The sequence below is a fragment of the Pogona vitticeps genome, chromosome 1, assembly GCF_051106095.1.
Source record: "Pogona vitticeps strain Pit_001003342236 chromosome 1, PviZW2.1, whole genome shotgun sequence".
NCBI classification, from domain to species: domain Eukaryota; kingdom Metazoa; phylum Chordata; class Lepidosauria; order Squamata; family Agamidae; genus Pogona; species Pogona vitticeps.
In genome coordinates this window covers 167,527,109-167,547,225 of record NC_135783.1, presented here as the reverse complement: position 1 = coordinate 167,547,225, position 20,117 = coordinate 167,527,109, and the positions used below count along the sequence as shown (strand labels likewise).

General features: G+C 43.2%; 1 protein-coding gene across 2 annotated transcripts in view; it reads right to left on the bottom strand.

Moving 5' to 3' along the window:
* The window catches only part of COL4A1 (collagen type IV alpha 1 chain), a 389,221-nt gene that overhangs the window by 147,826 nt on the left and 221,278 nt on the right, over positions 1-20,117 (bottom strand). For both annotated transcript variants that reach the window (XM_072992788.2, XM_072992838.2), the window contains exons 26-28: positions 12,638-12,806; positions 10,730-10,822; positions 10,520-10,624 (exon numbers count right to left, since the gene is read on the bottom strand). In XM_072992788.2, the coding sequence (XP_072848889.1) occupies positions 10,520-10,624; positions 10,730-10,822; positions 12,638-12,806 (367 nt within the window). The remainder of the gene's footprint in view (positions 1-10,519; positions 10,625-10,729; positions 10,823-12,637; positions 12,807-20,117) is intronic.

The following is a 20,117-nucleotide window of genomic DNA, read 5'->3' as shown; positions in this document are numbered from 1 at the left end:
CACGTTCATTACTGTTGCTGAAGACTCCCAGCCGACAGGTAGAGGAACCCGACACCCGGATGAACCAACCACCCGTGTCCTAAAACCGTGGGTGAGGGGCCATATTCAGTGTAATGTATCCTGCAGGTCCCGGGAGCAAGAACGAGAACCAAGCTAGCAACGCAACCAAACATGATGGCTGCGCACCCATGGCAGGCTCTAATGACCGGCCCTGAAGAGGGGGAAAGGTTGAAATCTGTGTAGGGGCCCCATGCCCCTTGGTCAGAAAGGTGCCCCCTAAGGAGGTGCAGCCAACACCAACTCAGGAGCCCAACATGGCACACTACTAGTTCGATCAAGATGCGAAAGCATCCCTGTCTGGAGAACTCCATCAATGACAGAGGGAAAGAAAGATGGGACAGTCGAGGGCCCGCTCGTGTACAGCTACTGGATAAATGTGGCAAGCATAACACCATTACGAAGAAGGCGTAACTAGAGACTTCCGCCCTGTGTGTTCATATAAGAAACTGCAGCGGTTTAGTGATATAATCTGAACCACCTGACTCCAGAGCAGGGACTCAGAGGCCCAAAGGGCCTTAGTGAGTGCCAGGAGCTACAGCACAACAACATGCAGACTGGCTATCGTCATGGACCAGCGGGCAAGGGCAACGAGGTGGCATAGGCAAGCCCTACAAAGCCTAGCGGGCTGGTACCCACTACTGACCAAAGTGGGTCAAGAGTCCAAAGGGGCTCCCTAATTGTAGTGGGGGAGAAGCGTCCACCAACCCAGGTGTGTAGCAACTTTCGGAGTCACCTGGAGCAACATGGACTGGTGGTCACAAGGTAGCTGAAAGAGAGAAAGAATTCAGGATTAAAGGACCTGCAGCTTCAGTCGAGCGAGCTGTCCCACAGCTGCAGTAGACACCATCAGTCCAAGGAATCGCTGGACCTGTAGGGCAAGGAACCAAGCGCCTGAAGAAAAAGGAAGCACAACAGTCAAATGTTGCCAGAAACTTGTTGTCAGGAGAAAATCCTGCTACAAAAAGGCATCCAAAGGCATATGAATACAATTTACACCATGTGTAAGGTATAAAGTCAGCGTCACTATGTTGACCTATAGTTCTCACGCTGACAAAAGGGACAGTACCCAGGATGTGTGCTTACCAGCCTGTGGCTTGGACTTTGAGACCAGGAGTCAGTGAACCAACCATGGGTGAACCGTGATTTCCCCAACTGAAAACCTGAGAAAGCGGTCACAGTCCAACCAGATGCCTGCATGAAAATAAGCATCATACGATAAACCAACCCCCTGGACGTAACTAGTGAATAACAGAGTCCAAGGAAGCCAAACAGGAACTGCGACAACCGAGAGAGGTGTAGGAAGATTGGTTACCAACTCTTCCACCCCCCTGTGACTCATGTGAGTCCCAAATCTGAATGGGTTAACAGCAGGTTTGGTCAAAGCTGCTAACATTATGCTACCGGAGCCGAGTTCGAGGGAGCACTACATCTGTGAAGCATATGTGGAGGCATAAAGCACTCCATAGCCCATGGCTCAGAACAATGCCGGGTAGAGCGGGATGACGATGGTGGCCGAGAGCTCATAGCTCTCATTCCAAACAAAGGGACTGGTCCTATGCAACCTTGTCAGTGAGATAGGACCTTCCTGAGAAAAATTACCCAGAATTACCTGACAGCGGCAGGGTTCTCGGGTAGACTACTGTGAGTGCTTACCCTATGAGCCTATGCGGGCACTGGCAGCTGAGATGGGGCTGCAGGATATTTTGTGAGCCAGCCCATTGATAAAGAGGGCTGTTTTGTGCCAAATTAACAGCCACCAGCAGGTGCTACCCCAGGCAGAAATATCACCGACTAGCAGGGCTAGTGGTGGGAGTTGCAGCCCCCCCTTTTTCAAAGGCAAAATTAGGGCTGTCAAATGCTGCCAGAAAGCCTTTGCCTCGGCAGCTAACTGGTTTTTAGAAATAGTAGCTGCGTGAACAAGCCCTTTGATAAATGAGGGCCATTACACGAAACACCCAAGGGCGTTACCCCAGACAGGCAAAGCACTGACATGCAGGGCTAGCCGCAGGAGCTGAAGGGGCTCATTGTATCCCCAAAGGAAAACTCAAGCCTTATCATATGTCGCTGGCACATCTACAGCCTCGGTGTGCAGCTCCCTCCAGAAGTCGCAGCTACATGAGCAGGCGCATGAAGGAGGGTTGGTGTGCGGCACTCACACACAGAGGTACTTCCCATGTCAGGAGGAATCACTGACAGTCAGGGAAAGTGACCGGGGCAACAGGAGGCCCTTCTTCTCCTAAGGACAGGGCGTACAGAGCCCTAACTCCTGTGCAGCAAGAGGCCCTTCTTCTCCTAGGGAGAGGGCATACACAGCCCTAACTCCTGCAGGGTCAAACAGCTGTAAGCGCAAGCCCCTTGAACCAAGAGGGCTGTTCCGTGCCAGCCTCCGAAGCGGCTGTACCCCACTGAAGTGGGGAGCAGGAGCTAGGAGGCCCTCCTTTCAGGGCTGTCCACTCACTGCAACAGCTGTAAGAACGAGCCCCTTGAAACAAGAGGGCTGTTCTGTGCCAAACTCCGGAGAGGTTGTAGCTCAGGCAAGCTGAGAAGCTGTCCTCTTTTATCCTGCTAAGAGAGAAAATTGCAAACAGACAAAAAAAACCCTGTTGCTTTCCAGCCCAGGGGTAGTTATAAAGAAGGTAAAAGATATACTATTTCTTTAAGAGAAAAGCCCTGAGGGCTGACACACCAGCTTTGTAAAGCCTCTACAAAGAACAACTAATGCTGGCTAGTATTGTATCCCCCAGGCAAAAGAAACAACTTGTTACAAGTAAAGAACAAGGGGAGGTGAAGGGAAAGAAACAAAAGGGCAAGAAAATGATTTGTTTCTACTTGCAAAGTTCCAATGAAGCTGCTGCTACAGCGGAGGTCAGAAAAAGAACTGAGGCACTGGGCCGGAGGTGGAGTTATATAGCCAGGTGTAGGAGAGGTCCCAGCACTAAGTGCTTAAAGCTGTGGAAGTTACCAAAAACTACTCTGCTCAGCTGCAGATTAACCCCTTAGTGTGTATTCATAGAGGACATGAAGGAGAACCTTGTAATGAGGGTAAAAGAGGAGAGTGAAAAAACGGCCTGAAACTCAAAATAAAAAAACTAAGATCATGGCCACTGGTCCCATCACCTCCTGGCAAATAGAACAGGAAGATATGGAGGCAGTGACAGATTTCACTTTCTTGGGCTTCATGATCACTGCAGATGGTGGTAGCAGCCACAAAATTAAAAGACGCCTGTTTCTTGGGAGGAAAGCGATGACAAACCTTGATAGCATCTTAAAAAGCAGAGACATCACCTTGCCAACAAAAGTCTGAATAGTCAAAGCTATGGTTTTTCCTGTAGTGATGTATGGAAGTGAGAGCTGGACCATAAAGAAAGCTGACCACCGAAGAATTGATGCCTTTGAATTGTGGTGTTGGAGGAGGCTCTTGAGAGTCCCCTGGACTGCAAGGAGAACAATTCTAAAGGAAATCAACCCTGAGTGATCACTGGAAGGACAGATCCTGAAGCTGAGGCTCCAGTACTTTGGCCATCTCATGAAAAGAGAAGACTCCTTGGAAAAGACCTTGATGTTGGGAAAGTGTGAAGGCAAGAGGAGAAGGAGATGACAGAGGATGAGATGGTTGGACAGTGTCATCGAAGCAACCAACATGAATTTGACACAACTCCAGGAGGCAGTGGAAGATAGGAGGGTTTGGCGACTAAATGATGACGACAAGTCAGCAGCAGCAGTGCTCTGAACTCCACTGACTAGCTGATGTTTTAATTCCCCACAGTACCTGATGGCATTTCCCTACTTCATGGGAAGTGCAGCAAATTAAAACAGAAGCTGCTTTGTGCTTTATGGAGTGGTCATTTTAACTGGCTTTTAAGAGCCAATTCTCCCAGTGCAATGTGATTAAATGTGTCTTTTCTTCTATCCCAACCGAGGGCCCATGTCAACAAGCCATCCCAAAGGAAACACAACCTGTCCAGATAGAGATATATGTATATGGATTGCTGTTGGTGCAGTTTGGTTCAAACTAAATGATGACATCCATGTGTTTTTCTACTTAGAATGATCCATCTTTTACTTTTAAGAGCTCTTACAAACCTTTCTGACACAGGGATAGAGTATGTAATCTTTTTTATATAATTCAACTAAATCCTAATTAGCTTGTTGTATAGCCTGCTCAGATAGTGAGTGTGACAACCCCAGACCTACTGGAGTATGCCACACTCAGTGCTGTATGTAACACCTCCCCTCTTTATAAGTTGTTTTGTAGGGGGAAAGCTAAAGTGCTTTTCTCCAAAAAACAACCTGGATCCAAAACATACAAAACCAGTTATACATTAACACAATACCATACTTACTCTAGGATAAACATATTAATTAGGCATTTAAACATTTACCATTTACAATACATCAAGTTACCTTTATTCATACAAACCAAACATGTTTAATAAACAAGTACATTTAACCTTTGGTCACCAAAATATATACATAGTCCATGTTTCTTTCGCCGTCTTCATTCTTCAGGTCTTCTTGACAAGGCGTCAGCAACACAGTTCACTGACCCTCTGACCACCTTCACTTCAAAGTCATAGTCTTGCAGGTTTAAAGCCCACCTCATAAGTTTACTATTGTGGGTTTTCATAGTCTTTAACCATTGCAGTGGTGAATGGTCAGTGCACAGAATAAAATGTCTTCCCCAGATGTAAGGCTTGGCCTTCTGGATCGCGTAGACTATGGCCAGGCACTCCTTTTCCACGGTTGCCAAATGTCTCTTACCTTTCTGGAGTTTCCTACTCAGGTAGGACACTGGATGCTGGTCACCATTTTCATCCTCCTGGCAAAGAACTGCTCCTACCCCGCTGTTAGACGCATCGGTGTAGATGATGAACTCCCGGTCGAAGTCTGGAGCACGCAGCACTGGATAGTTGATGAGGGCCTCCTTCAACCTCTGGAACGCCTCCTCACAGTCGCTGGTCCACGGGATGCGGTCATCAGTCTTCTTCCGCGTCAGATCGGTCAGCGGAGTCGCTACCTCGCTAAACCTCAGGATGAACTTTCTGTAGTAGCCCACCAACCCGACTTTTTTCTTGGTGTTGGGTCTGGGCCAATCACGAACAGCTTCTGTTTTGGCCTCTAGGGGTTTTATCACTCCTCCCCCTACTATGTGACCCAAGTATTTTATTTCTGGGCTACCCAGCTGCAGTTTGTTCTCTCTGCAGGGCCTAGGCCAAAGCACTTCCTCCCCTGGGTTAAAGTGCCTCTCCCTGCCTTCCTGGTCATCCCAAGCTTTCTTTCTGACCTTTTGAGCTTGCAGGTTTTCTGCTGCTAGCTCTAGGTTTCTCTTTAGGTCATTCATCAAGGTGTCTATGTATGTTACAACATCTTGTGGGTCATCCTGGGTGATCTGCTCCCAATTTTGTTTGATTAAATCAAGGGGCCCTTTCACCCTTCTCCCAAACAAAAGTTCAAACGGACTGAACCCGGTACTGGCTTGTGGCACTGATCGATAAGCAAACAAAAGGGATTGCAGCTTCTGGTCCCAATTGTTTGGATTCTCTGCCAAGTAAGCCCTAATCATGCGCATCAGAGTCCCATTGAACTTCTCAGTTAACCCATTACTTTCAGGATGATAGGCAGTGGTTTCCTTGTGTTTAATTCCACAGATTTGCCATAACCGTTTCATGAGCTTCGATGTAAACGATGCGCCCAAATCTGTGATTATTTCTGAGGCAAATCTCATCCTGGACATATACCCCACCAAGGCATCTGCCACTGTGTTAGTTTCAATGTTAGACAAGGGTATGGCTTCGGGGTACCTCGTGGCATGGTCCACAATGGTGAGAATGAACCTGTTCCCCCTCTTTGTGGCCTTGGGCAAAGGTCCCACAATATCCACCCCTATGCATTTGAACGGAGTGTCAATCACAGGCAAAGGGCACAACTTTGCTTTGGTCCTGTCACGGTTATTCCCCTGCCTCTGACACACATCACATTGTTTACAGAACTCCTTGATCTGCTTCCCTATTTCAGGCCAGTAAAAATTCTGTGTGATTCTCTGCTGTATTTTGTTCACCCCTAAGTGCGCAGCAAACATGTCAGAGTGCCCCCTTTGTAAGATCATGGGGCGATATTTTTCAGGTACCACTAGCTGACTTCTGATCCCATCTCCCCCTTTTGAGATATTCCTTCGGGTCTCTCTATATAAAATTCCCTTTTTCTCTCGAAATCTCACTGGGGTTTCAGGTGTTAGCTGAGCGTCTGTCACCTGTTCACAACACTTTTGGAGAGTGGCGTCTGCCTTTTGCTCTTGGCCAAATCGGCTATCTGTGGTTAAGGTTTCCACCACAGCTTCTGAACTCCCCCCACCTGCTTCCGTCTCGGGCTCAACAGTGCCCCCCTGAACTGTCCCCGTGGTGGCTTGTGAGCGTGTAATCACTAGCACCCGTTTCACATGTTCAGCCAGGTCATTTCCCACGAGCACGGCTGCTGGCAGTGTCGATGAAATCGCTAGCCGCCAAACTCCCCTCCAGCCTTGAAAGTTCACAGGTACCTCAGCTACTGGCAGCGAGATCACCTGTCCCTCAATCCCTGCCACCTTTATGCTCTCATTTGGGATTATATACTCCCTAGGAATAATATCTGGATGGCACAGGGTCACCTGGGAACAAGTATCCCTTAGCCCCCTATACTATTCCTACGTCCACCCCTGCGGTTTCAAACAACTGCGAATCTGTTCTCACTAGCAAGCAGCGCTTGACCTCCACAAGAGGACCATTTTCCTCAGCCTGATCAGCAGATGTAACTGTTCCAGATTGAGTAGCCATGGCAACAGGCTCCCTCAGTGACAAGGAGCTTTGCTCTTTCTGGACACAGAACACAGCTTTTGGCTTGGTTCCACTCAAATCATGAGGCACATTTCCTTTTAGCTGCTTTAATTTCTCACACTCTGAGATTAGATGGCCCTTTCCTTGACAGAAATAACATTTTCTGCTGTATTTTGAGTCTTTCTCATCCGGTTTTGGTTTTCCCTCCAAAATCTGAGGTCTTTGTTTCATGTCAGAGGGCTTCCCTTCAACATGGGCCCCTCCCCCTTGCTGCAATTTCTTCCCTTTTATTCTCAAATCCAGCTCCTTTTGCTTAGCCTCAAACTCAGCCCTGATCTGTAAAATTTCTTCCTCAGCCCTAGCTTTTATCTCTTTTACTTTTTCTTCAGTCTTATCTCTGATTTCTTTTAATTTAATGTCTTTTTGCTGATTATATTTTTCAAGATCTTGCTCACTTTGTCTGACCTGAGCCTCATACTTTTCTTTCTTTGACATTTCTTCAACTGATAAATTGTTAATAAACTTATTTAGGAAATCCAATTCTAATTGTACCATTCTAATTTGGTGTTTCAGTTCCATCTCTTTCATCCTCATGGCCATTCCCCTTTTCTTGGCATCTCCCTCTGCCTGACTGATTTCAGCTCTTTCTCTGGCCTCCCTTTCCAATTGTCTCATTCGATATTCATGCTGTTGGGCTAGGAGCATTTTTCTGAGTTCTGAGGTCAGTTCTCCCGTGTTCTCATCCTGCACTGAGCCAAATTCCTCCTCAGAACCTTGGTCTACCTGTGGTTATCTCACCTCCCCCATTTCCGCCATTTGGCTTCGAGTCAAGGGCATAATCTCCCCAGAACAGGCTGCCTTCAAAAGTCAAGCCTCAAAATAAAGCGACGACTTTTTTCCTTTTGCCTCAGGAACAGCCTTCTATAGATGGCTGCTGTTCCTTCAGCACTAACTTGCTACTGTTGCCAGGCAGAGTCCACCCCCCTCTGCTAGGCCTCTCAGCAGACAGGCTAGATCACTGTTACTTCACACAGCTTTGCCTCAGCCTTTTTCCCGCCAAAACGGGTTGCCTCAGAGCTCCCTAATCTAGTCCCCAATCTGAGTTTGCACGTTCTTCCACTAGCGTACCTCCCCGTGAGGTAAGCCTAGAAGATTACCTACGCGCTCTCAGATTGTCCCTGACTAGACCCCCCTTGCTCTGGGCACACTTGCCAAGGCTTTGCTGGACCACTGGACAACTGGACCAGTCGTATCCCACACGCTGGACACCAATCAATGTGACAACCCCAGACCTACTGGGATATGCCACAGTTTCACTAAGCTGCCACCAACCATTCCCTGTAAGGAGTCACTCAGACTAGGAATGGATTTTTAACAAACAAAGGAATAAGGTTTATTTAAATAACACACAGGGAAAATAAAATGATCAGGTGAATAAGATACAGTAACGTGGCTTAGTCTCAATCATACATACACCAGTTTGGTTCACACAGAACACCTTTCACTAAAGCACAGACCCTGAACCTATCAGTTCTGGCTACCCATACAGACACCTGAACCTATCAGGTTGGTACTGACTGACACACAGTAGTACCCTGTCTGACACACAGACTCCCACACCAGCTTCTTCTCTCAGCTCTCCTCCAGCTCTCCTAAACTTCTCCACACAGGCTCCACATATATATACAGTACAGCCCCTCCTCCTGATGTCCCGCCTTCCACTCCCCATAGGATGGAACTTTCCCTCCAAACCCATGACAGACAGGTAACATCAGTGCTGTATGTAACAGTGAGCTCACACCCAAACAGAGCTGTGCAGTGGCATTATCAATCCTGTGACATAGAGGTGGGTTGTGGCATTAAAAGTGAAGACAGAGAAACACCCTCCTTTATTTTCATCTTCTTTTAAAAAACTGACTGATACAGCAAAATTCTAATACAGTGGTGCCTCGCTTAGCGATGTTAATTCATTCTGCAAAAATCGCTGCAGAACGAAAATGTCGCTGATATTAAAAAGCCCATAGAAACGCACTGAAACCCCTTCAATGCGTTCCTATGGGCTTAAAACTCACCGTTGAGCGAAGATCCTCCATAACGCTGCCATTTTCAGTGCCTCTAAAGCGAGGAATCTGTCCCAAAAAACAGCAGGAGGCCATTTTGTTTACCCAGCGGCAATTTTGAAACCGCCGATCAGCTGTGCAAAAATGGGGGCTTTGCGATGATCACCTCCCTGTGATCATCGCAAAGCGAAAATACCCCATAGGGAACATCGCAAAGCCATCACTTTTGCGATCGCAAAAAGTCAATCGCAAAGCAATTTCGTCGTAAAATGGAGCGATCGCTATGCAAGGCACTTTACCATGCTAGGTTGATGCATTCCTCTTTCAATATGCCATTTATTTTAATTAACAAAAAGAAGAAGAAAAAGAAAAAGGTAAGCCACTGTACTCAGCTAAATGATGGCTGCAAGAAAAAAGAGGAAAGGGAGTTGTGTTGACTGCATGGCATCTGCCCCAACAAGGCAGTCCAGCTCCAGCAGAGGTCTGACTAAGGAAAAAGGGGGGAAATGGGGAGATTCCAACCTTTCATCTCCTCAGCCTTTAACTCAACATTTTCCCCTTCTGCCAGTAATACTGCTGTGAGCTTGCCACTGCTGCCTCCTTACTAGCAAATAAATTTATTTGTGAGTAAACTAGATAAACTTACAAACAATTAACCCAGAGATCCAAAGACTTGTGTGGACCTAACATTTCCATTGTGAAGTGAAGGACTGCTCAAGTGAGAGATAAAATAGGTCCCACTGAGATAAGGACTTTTAAAGTGAGAACCAGACTATTCAAAATTTCCCCATCTGGACAAGCCCAAGGGAAAGGGAACGTCATCAAGACAGAAGTCATTCTTCAATAAGCATGACAATGCTACAAATGGGGAGGTGGGTCAATATCCTCATTCTCAACAAGAAATTAGAAATCAATAGTATATTTTTCACTGCTGAATCTCATAGAGGACACTCTTCACTTCAGAGATGTTAAAGGGTTAGTTCTTTACACTTATGTAAAGAGAGGGGAAAATTTTTCCCAGGCATACTGCCTGAGTTGGCAGCTACTAAACCACAACCTTCTGGAAACTCACTACCTAAAGCCTCCTGAGAATCATTTAGAGTTATAATTAAATTAAGTAAGCTGCTTACAAGCTCCAGGAGGAAACTGCCATATTTTAGTGGCATAAAATCAGAGTGTGGCCATGGTGGATATTGGAAATGGCCATTGCAAATTCTCACCCCTTGGCAATTATTTTCCTCTTTTAAAGGCTATTTGTGGTCTTTGTTGTTGTTGTGTACCATCAAGTCAGAGCTGACTGTAAGTGAACCAAATAGGGCTTTCAAGGTGAGATATTTAATGAGTGGTTTTACCAGTTACACACACACATTCAGAGTTTCCATGGCCAAATGGGGATTCAAACCCAGGTCCTTTGAGTCCTTTAGTCCATCTCTCTACCCACCGTACCACACTGGGTATCCATTTGTGGTCATTATCCTACTTCAGTTCCCTTAAATATGGCAGGATGCACTAGATTTAAATCAGTCTATTTGTATACCAAGAAACATTTGTCCAATGGCCAATCACTTTAAATTATAAATAATAAAGTACCTGGAGGCCCTGGTAGGCCAGGAAACCCTATTCCTGGTGGCCCTGTCAGACCTTTTTCACCTGGTGGGCCAGATCTTCCTGGGAGCCCTGGATCTCCCTTGTCACCTGTACATACAAAATGAATTATGTTTAGTTTCTTTGGCAAACAGTTTCTTTTGTGGGAAGGGGAAAACTGTGGAAAACTCACCACATTAACATGAAACAAGGTACCTTGGATGCCTTGAATTCCAGGGGGTCCAGGAACACCATTTGCTCCTGGGGCACCAGGCAGGGAAATAATGTGGCCAGCTTCTCCTTTGGGTCCTTGTAAATTAAGAAATGAATATTAATAGGCATATATAGGTATTAGAGATGGGGATGACTCAACATTTTGATGAGTTGTCCTGCTTCGTGAGTCATCAAAAGTTGACGATTCATGAAGCATGAAGTTGCCCCCATGAACCGACGAATAACAAATTTATTCATTGATTAATGGGGGGTTACTAAAAAAAACACTTAGCCTGCCTTAAGGGAATCTAGGCTGCCCTTTGCAAAGATGGCAGCTGCAGCTTCCCTATCCCAAATGAAGTCGCAGCTGCCATCTTTGCAAAGGGCAGCCAGTTTCCCTTTCTACAGGCCGTGGCTGCGGAGGCCTGATGGAGACCTTGACAGTGGCGGCGGCAATTATGGTAAGGGGGTGTCGGCAGACGTGGGGGTGGAGGGGCTAAGGTAGGGAGAGGAAGGGGGTGAGGGAAAGGCTGTGGGGTAGGTGGTTATGGGGGTGGGTGGGTGCTATTGGCCCACTGATCATCTGATCGGCAGGCTGGTAGGCAGAATGGAAAAGCCGTATGATGGCTTCCCCCCCCCCTTTGTATAGGGGACAAATAAAAATGGGGAAATATTCATCCCTTTGTATTCATGGGGGTCTCTGGAACCCATGAATATGAAGGGATGAATATTTAACAAATCAGCGATTTTAAACGAATATCGCCATCCCTTTTTTTTAATTTGTCCCCATGTCTAATGGGCATATACTCTTTGGCTCAGTTGCTTTTCTGAATGAACAGTGTATTTCCTGGTGCTTTACCATCATGTGTTTAATGACAGGAACTGACCTCTACATACCATGAGAAGAGCAATTCAGGGTGCATACAGTGGGGTCTTGACTTGAGAACTTAATCCGTATTGGAAGGCGGTTCTCAAGTCAAAAAGTCTGTAAGTCAAGTCTCCATTGACCTACAGTGCATTGAAAACCGATTAATCCAGTAACAGGCCATTTTTGTTCCATTTTGTTTTTTTTCTGGTCTGTAAGTCAAATCTCAGTCTGCAAGTCAAACCTAAATTTTGCGGCCAGAGAAGTCTGTAACTCAAAAAGTCTGTAAGTCAAGCCATCTGTAAGTCAAGGGTCCACTGTACATTATTACCTTGAAATGTCAATGAATGCAATAGTATGCAATCCCAAGTATACTCGTACAGGGTGCTGCTGTAATGTTGTACTTTTAAAATCCAAATTCTAAATCCTGAACAGCATAGCTTTACAAACCTCACTGAATAAGAGTCACTTATTTTTGAATGAAAATCCATAGAATGGCAACCTAGACATACAACTTTTAAATCCAGCTAAAAACAACACATTTGCCATATTTTTATATTGATCACTATTGTGCTACACATATTATTAAATTTATTACAAGCTCCGTAATTAATTGCACTCAGCAATTAATCCCTTCCTTTTTCACAGAAAACATAGAGGCTGTTCAGGATATCTTATACCTGAGAAATCTTATTTGGGCATTTGCAACTTCCTCCTCATCTTAAAATAGCATGCAGACTAGCCAGCTCTAACTTCAAACCTCTCCCACCTGGTTTTTGTAACATCATACTTGAAGAATAGAACTGTTGTTTTGGAAGTTTGCACACCAATTTTAAATTCACATTTGGGTCTCACAAAAGTCATAATCACATTGCATCATGCTATCATCGTATTGCTTAGCTGTAAAACAATTCTCTGTCATTCCAGTCATTGAATTATATATCTTTTGTAGGTCTTCCACTCAGAATTTTTCTCTGTATATACTGTATAACAAAAATGCGTACATTAAAAAGAAAATGAAAGCTGACTACCATTAGCAGTATTACCTGGCAGTCCTGGTGCACCAGGTATCCCTGATACGCCTTTCTCTCCTTTATCACCAGCTGGCCCAACAGGTCCAATTCCGGCGGGACCAGGAAAGCCTCTTTCTCCACGTGGTCCTGGGAAACCACTTATTCCTGGTGGGCCACGTTCTCCTTTTAATCCAAATATTCCCTAATTTTAAGGAGACAAGAAAATAATTTACCAAAATCCTGTTGTGCAGCTCTGCTTGCGCAATAGGAATGACAATGACATTATCAGTGGCAGATAGCTGCCACTCATTTCTGTTTTTGATTTTTGTATGTGCATGGCTTACACACAATGAGACAAAAGAAGTTTTTAACCAGTGGCAATCCGCTGGTGATGATGTTATTACTATTACATAGGCGGATCCCACTCAAAAAGAATTTTGACCCACTATTTCACCAACATAAACAAACATTTTATATTACTGTGGTTCTCAAAAGCCAATCAATATTCTTCCATTAGTTTAACTTTGAAAATAGATGGACCTTTATACTAAATCAAATATACAAAGAAGGTCCCAGCATTCTAATACGATATAATTGTACTCTAAGCATGCTGGCTATACGTACATGTTCTGTTCCTTATGTCGGATCTCTTAAAATATGTAAAAATTGGATATCTTAAAATATGTTCTGTTCCTGATTTTTGATCTCCTAAAATAGTTTGGATGCAATACAAATGAGCCAGGATGGGGAGAGCAGCCAAAATTGGTATCTACATCCCAATGCATGGAGTATATATAGCTACACCTTACTGAGAATGGATCAGTTTCAATCACACTTCTACAGTTGTAATCAAAATTATTCAACCCACATTGCAAATCAGGTTTATTGTCAAAATTTATAGATTTTCAGCTGTTTGCAATGAACAAATCAAAGAAAAGCAATTGAAACACAATGACAAAGCTGGGTTTTGTTGCGGCAAGACTGGTTGGGTTTCAGGTCAGGTTTTACAAGAATGATATTTCAAGACAAGTTCCTAAAAATATTCAAGACAAAGGATCTATCATAAAAGACAAAGAAAGTAAGATTTTGAAACACATTCTGTTGCAAATAAGACAGAAAAGGAGACAATATGCGGAGCTGACATCCCTCTTGAGAGCAAATTAAATTACATATAAGTGACTGATGCCTGAAGGTGCCTAACCCTACAGACACCTGAACCTATCAGGTTGGTACTGACTGACACACAGTAGTACCCTGTCTGACACACAGACTCCCACTCAAGCTTCTTCTCTCAGCTCTTCTCCTGCTTCTCCAACTTCTCCACACAAACTCCACATATATATACAGTACAGCCCCTCCTCCTGATGTCCCGCCTTCCACTCCCCATAGGATGGAACTTTCCCTCCAACCCATGACAGACAGGTAACATCAGTGCTGTATGTAACAGTGCCCTCTTCCAATTTCAGTCACAGAGATATTTTATCAACTCAACAATTAAGAAAGAAGACTGAATGGAAAAAAGGGGAAATGGCTAGGCAGGAAAGAAGAGAAAAAGACAGAGGAGAAATGGGAAGGGGGAAATCAAGTGTATCATCCGGATAAGACTTGGAAGGAAGCTCAAACTGAACAAGAACACAAAGTGGGAAATTCTAAAGGAAAGCGCCCTATACAAACAAGAAGATCCAAGAGGAAAAAATAAAACCTTAATAATAAAGACGGATTAAATGAATAAAAGGATCAGAATTCTTTTAGTTAATGTAAATCGCTTGAAGGTAAAGGTAAAGGTTCCCCTTGACATGTAGTCCAGTCATGTCCGACTCATGTCCATGCTCATCTCCTTCTCCAAGCCATAGAGCCAGCGTTTGTCCGTACACAGTTTCCATGGTCACATGGCCAGCACAACTAGACACGGAGTGCTGTTACCTCCCCACCGTGGTGGTACCTATTTATCTACTCACATTTACATGCTTTCAAATGGCTAGGTTGGCAGGAGCTGGGGCAAGCAACAGGAGCTCACTCTGTCACGTGGATTCGATCTTACAACTGCTGGTCTTCCGACCCTGCAGCACAGAGGCTTCTGCAGTTTAACCCACCCCCAAAACATAAAAGGAAGAATATGTTGCCAAAACCCTTTCTGCAGCTCAATATGACTGACACCTGGAGAACAAGGCATCCAAATGCAATAGATGTTCAGACAGACACAAAAGTTGGTCAAGAATTGTTGCATGCTGGCCAGACGAAGGACCTCCGCCGACGCCATTTCCTAATGTCGTCCTAGCTGTGAAGCTCTGCCGCAGGAGGGAAGCACGGAGATTTACGATGGACTGTGTCAACAAGTACTATCTATTAATCACTGCCTCTGTGAGTACAAAACAAACTTAAGTGGTTGATTTTAAAATAAGATAAGTGTAATCCTGAAGCGGCTACCAAGCTCCAAGCCCAAACAGATTGGTATTTTATTATTGCATCACGCCTGAAAACAGGAGTTTTGAGCGGTTAAGGACAGAGACTTTCATTATCCTTCCCTGTCCTCAGTGAGAATAACTTATAGTCGACAATTGACGATTGAAGCCATTTGGTGAAAGCTGGGAGTTGGGGACAGTATAAATCTTCAGCTCTGCTGAGGAAATGACTTTTACAACTTAAGTACTTTACGGCTTTATGGCTTTCGGCTGGAAGAAGGGTATTTCTGTGACAAGGAATGCCTCTTTAAATGAGGTGTGTATTTGGAAACTAGGAAGCATCTCTAATCATCATGATGATTTCTACAGAAGATATAAGAAATGCTTTTCAGAACTTGCAAAAGAACATTCTTCACCACCTCCAAACCCAGTTTTCCGAGCTCCAGGCGCAGCTTTCAGAGATAAAGAAAACGACAGAGACGGAGTATTGGAACTTTTCGTCAGAACAGCAGACCGGAACTGAAATGCAAATAGATCAGCCCGCATTAGCAGCACAAGGAAGAATGATGGAGAAGGGTGAAATCTTCCAAAAGGAGACTATGGAAACTGACTTTCATTGTGGGACAGTGGTGCAGGTCGAGGGAAGAGAAAGATCTCTCAACTGGATGGGGGTTTATGTAAAGCAGGAAAGCAAAAAGGGGGGGCTGAAAGGGAAACTAGATTATTACAAATTAGACATTGCTTGGCCTCAAAAGCAGAATATGTGGATGATTGGTAAAAATCCACCAAGACAGAGAGAAAATAACTTAATAAGGTTCTATAGATGGCATTTCAAAACTGGTAAAAAAGGAGTCAGTTTTAATTCAGGTTTAGAATGTTATAAATAAAAGGGGAAATGACAATTGATGGATATAACAATAAAATGATTCTGATCACGTTTGGTAATAGATGACGATTAAGATTTATTAATTGCGTAAGCTGAAATATGTAGAATGAAGATAATATTAGAAATGAATGATTTTAAGGTATGCTTTAAGATGCAAATCAACTGTAGGTTAATAATGTCATAAGAGATCTGGATAATATTTAAATTACTGATGAAAGATGAAAATTAGATATGTATAATAGAGTTTAATAGAGCACTGGAGATTATTAAGCTAGATAAATACACCTTGGAACTTTGTTTATGTTGAATATAATATCAGAAATTGATGATTTTAAGGTACATATTTAAAGAAACAAAATACCCATGAACTGTAATATGCCAAAAAATTTTAAAGGTGAGATATACATATAATATATATATTCTCTGAAGTATTGATGCCACGTGAAAGTCTGATATGGAATACATATTTGCACAGATGATAAAGTGAAGCTAACATAGTGTAGAAGATCATTTAATACAGTTATATGGAGACATGAAGTACATATGAAGTATAATATGATTAAGTAGCCAATGTTAGATATATTTTGTGATTTTGCTTTGTTTTGTCATTCTTATGGTGTTGTTTGTTGTTGAAATGTGGATCTTTCACGATGGCAACATGGATATCCTGAGGAATAATTGGTGGCCAAGAATGTGAGAGAAGAAAAAAAAATTAATTGGAATTAGTACAACTTTAGGACAAATCATATTTGGAATTTCTATAGAGCAATAAGGTTGATGCAGACAGTTCTTTTGAAGAATGGATAATATTGTATGGAAATGCTTCCCCCCTGCCTACATGTGTGGGGTTTTGTTTTGTTTTTGTTTTTATTTGTATTGTTTTTGGTTTGTGAGTATGTTTTTCTTTGTATGTAAAAAATTAATAAATTAAAAAAAAGAAAGACCAGAGAGGAGTTAAGAGGAGCAGAAGGTCTCTCGATTGATGGACAAGACTACAATTAGACTTGAGATACATAACAGACAAATCAATGGGGTTTTATGAAGAACCAATAACTTTTGGTAAATTATTTCTAGAGACAGGTGATAAAATAATTAAAAGAATGTATAAATATCTATTAAATATGAAAATGGAGGATGAAGTGGCTAAAAATTGCATGATAAAACTGATAGAAAAGACGGGCTGCAAAATATTGCTCATAATATTGATTTAGACCACTGGACAAACAAATTTATCAGAATAATATTAAGGTTACAAAACCAGTAAATTTCCAAGAAAAAAAAGATGTTTTATAGATGGCACATGACCCCAATGAAACTCTCTAAAATGAATTTATTTATTTACTTATTTACTCAATTTCTACCCCACCTCCCTAACAACATTTCCAGCATTGCTAACAAATGCTGGAAATGTAAAATACAAGAGGGCACTATCATGTTTGGTGGACATATAGGGAAGCAACAAATTACTGGAGATTAGTTCACGAAGCTCTGAAAAATATCCTGTCTTACATGATACCATTCAAACTGGAACAGTTTTTATTGAATATTATGACTAAGACTCTAGATAAAGAAATGAGATAGCTGATAATACATGTAATTACTGCAGCTAGGATATTATATGGAAAATATTGGAAAAAAGCTATGTCAAAGCTATGGTTCTTCCAGTAGTGATGTATGGAAGTGACGCTGGACCGCTGACCGCTGAAGAATTGATGCTTTTGAATTATGGTGCTGGAGGTGACTCTTGAGAGTCCTCTGGATTGCAAAGAGAACAAACCTATCCATTTTGAAAAATAATAAACACTGTCACTGGAAGGACAGATCCTGAAGCTGAGGCTCCAATACTTTGGCCATCTCATGAGAAAAGAAGACTCCCTGGAAAAGACCCTGATGTTGGGAAAATGTGAAGGCAAGAGGAGAAGAGGATAACAGAGGACGAGATGGTTGGACAGTGTCACCAAAGCTACCAACATGAATTTGACCCAACTCCGGGAGGCAGTGGAAGACAGGAGGGCCTGGCGTGCTCTGGTCTATGGGGTCACGAAGAATTGGACACAACGTAATGACTAAACAACAACAAAAATTGTTTTTGGAAGTTTGTGTAAGGATTGGAATTCCATCCATGTTGATTTGTGACATGGCTGGTGCTTTTAGAAGTGAACTGATGAAGAGAGTTTGTGAAATGGCTAGTACTAAAATAAATTTCAGTGTGGCCTATTATCCCGTCCCATGGGTTGGTAGAGCGCATGCAACAGACACTGCTCAAGATGATTAAAGCTTATGTGCAGAAGTTTGGAAGGGGATGGGATGAGGCTATCCCTCTGATCCTCTTCGCCTACAGATCAGCACCCCACAAATCTCTAGGTGGATTCATCCCTAGTGAGGTGGTGTATGGGAAGAATTTGCGTGGACCTTTGGATTTATTGAGGGCTGACTGGGAAGGTACTATCCAATCTAGTTCAGTGCCTGTTGCTAACTTTGTGTATAATTTGCAGATGCTGAAAGCTATTCAGGAGATGGCTAAAGAAAATCTACAGCAGGCCCAAACTAAGCAAATATTTTTTCATGATCTCAAATCAAGGCACAGAGAGTATGAGGTGGAAGACTCTGTCTTTATCTTGAATCCTCTCAGGCCTCATAAATTAGACATTGGCTAGACAACTTTGTTCATTCAGGTTCTCCTGATGAGTAAGCATACCCTTCTCAAATCCTGGAATATTACCAAAGTGTCTTTTCTGACAAACCTGGTGCTACTGATTTAGTCACCCATGCTATAGACACTGGGGACAGCCCCCCTGTATGTTCCAGCCCCTATAGAGCCATAGGCTCTCATGCTGTGCAAACTGAAAAGGAAATCCAGATGATGTTAGAGTTGGGGGTTATTGAACCAAGCAATGCCATGTGGCAGTCCTATTGTCATTGTGCCAAAGAAAAATGCTTTGGGAGAAATTTTGGATGAGGTCAGATTTTCTGTGGACTACAGGAAGCTGAATAGCTTAACAGTTCCTGATCTCTACCCTTTACCTAGGATGGATGTCCTCTTCTCAGTTCATTAGCATAATCAATATAAGTTCAGGTTACTGGCAAATTTCCCTTGAAGAAAGTGCAATGGACAAAACCACATTCATAAACTACGTAGGGACTTACTGTTTTCGATGGCTCCCATTTGGATTAAAGAACACAGCCCTGACCTTTGAGAGGATGATGGACAAACTGTTAGCTGACCTACCCTTTGCTTCAGCTTATTTGGATGATCTTGCTATATTTAGTTGCTGATTTTGCTTCTCATATGTCTCACATTGAAACTGTGTTATGTGGTTTGACAGTCAAAGCCAGCAAAATGATGGTTTGACAGTCAAAGCCAGCAAGTGTCAGTGGGTAAAGGCCAAGGTTCTTTATTTGGGTCATTTGAATGGGCAGGGGGAGATTCAACTAATTCAGGCTAAGGTGCACACTATCCCGCAGTGGCCTGTTCCTACTTCAAAGAAACAGCTTCAGTCATTTCTAGGCCTGGTTGGTTACTACAGGAAATTCATTCCTAATTTTAATGACACAGCAGCTCCTTTGACAGAGCTCACAAAAAAACGCATGCCTGTCAAAATAATTTGGACGCCCGAGTGTCAGAGAGCTTTTGATGCCTTGAAAACTAAAATTGTTTCTGCTCCTATTTTGAAATCACCTGACTTTGACAAAATTTTGTGTTGCAGACTGATGCTTCAGATTGGGGATTAGGAGCTGTGATTTTGCAGAAAGGGGATGATGGGATCTGTTAACCCATCAGTTTCTTCAGTAAGAAGTTGCTCCCCCCATGAAAGGGCCTACTCTTTACCTGAAAAAGAGGCTTTTTCTGTGGTATGGACACTTCAACATCTGCACCCATATTTATGGGGACGTAGATTTGTCCTGCAGACTGACCATCTTGCACTAGTCTGGTTGCAAAAAATGAAATCTCATTATCAAAAGCTGTTGTGTTAGAGTTTAACTTTACAGGATTTTGATTTTGAGGTTCAACACATCCCTGGCAAGATGAACATCATGGCAGACAGCCTGTCCAGGATGCATTGTGGTGTGACAGATGGTTGAAGAAGTTGTTCCTGATTTACTGGTTCCTGAGTATAACCAGACAGGATTACTGTTTTAATACTAACATGACTGTTTTCTATTTTTCAGACTCCTAAAATTGCTTAACACCGCAGTTCTATATTCAAGTGCTGCTGATAGAATT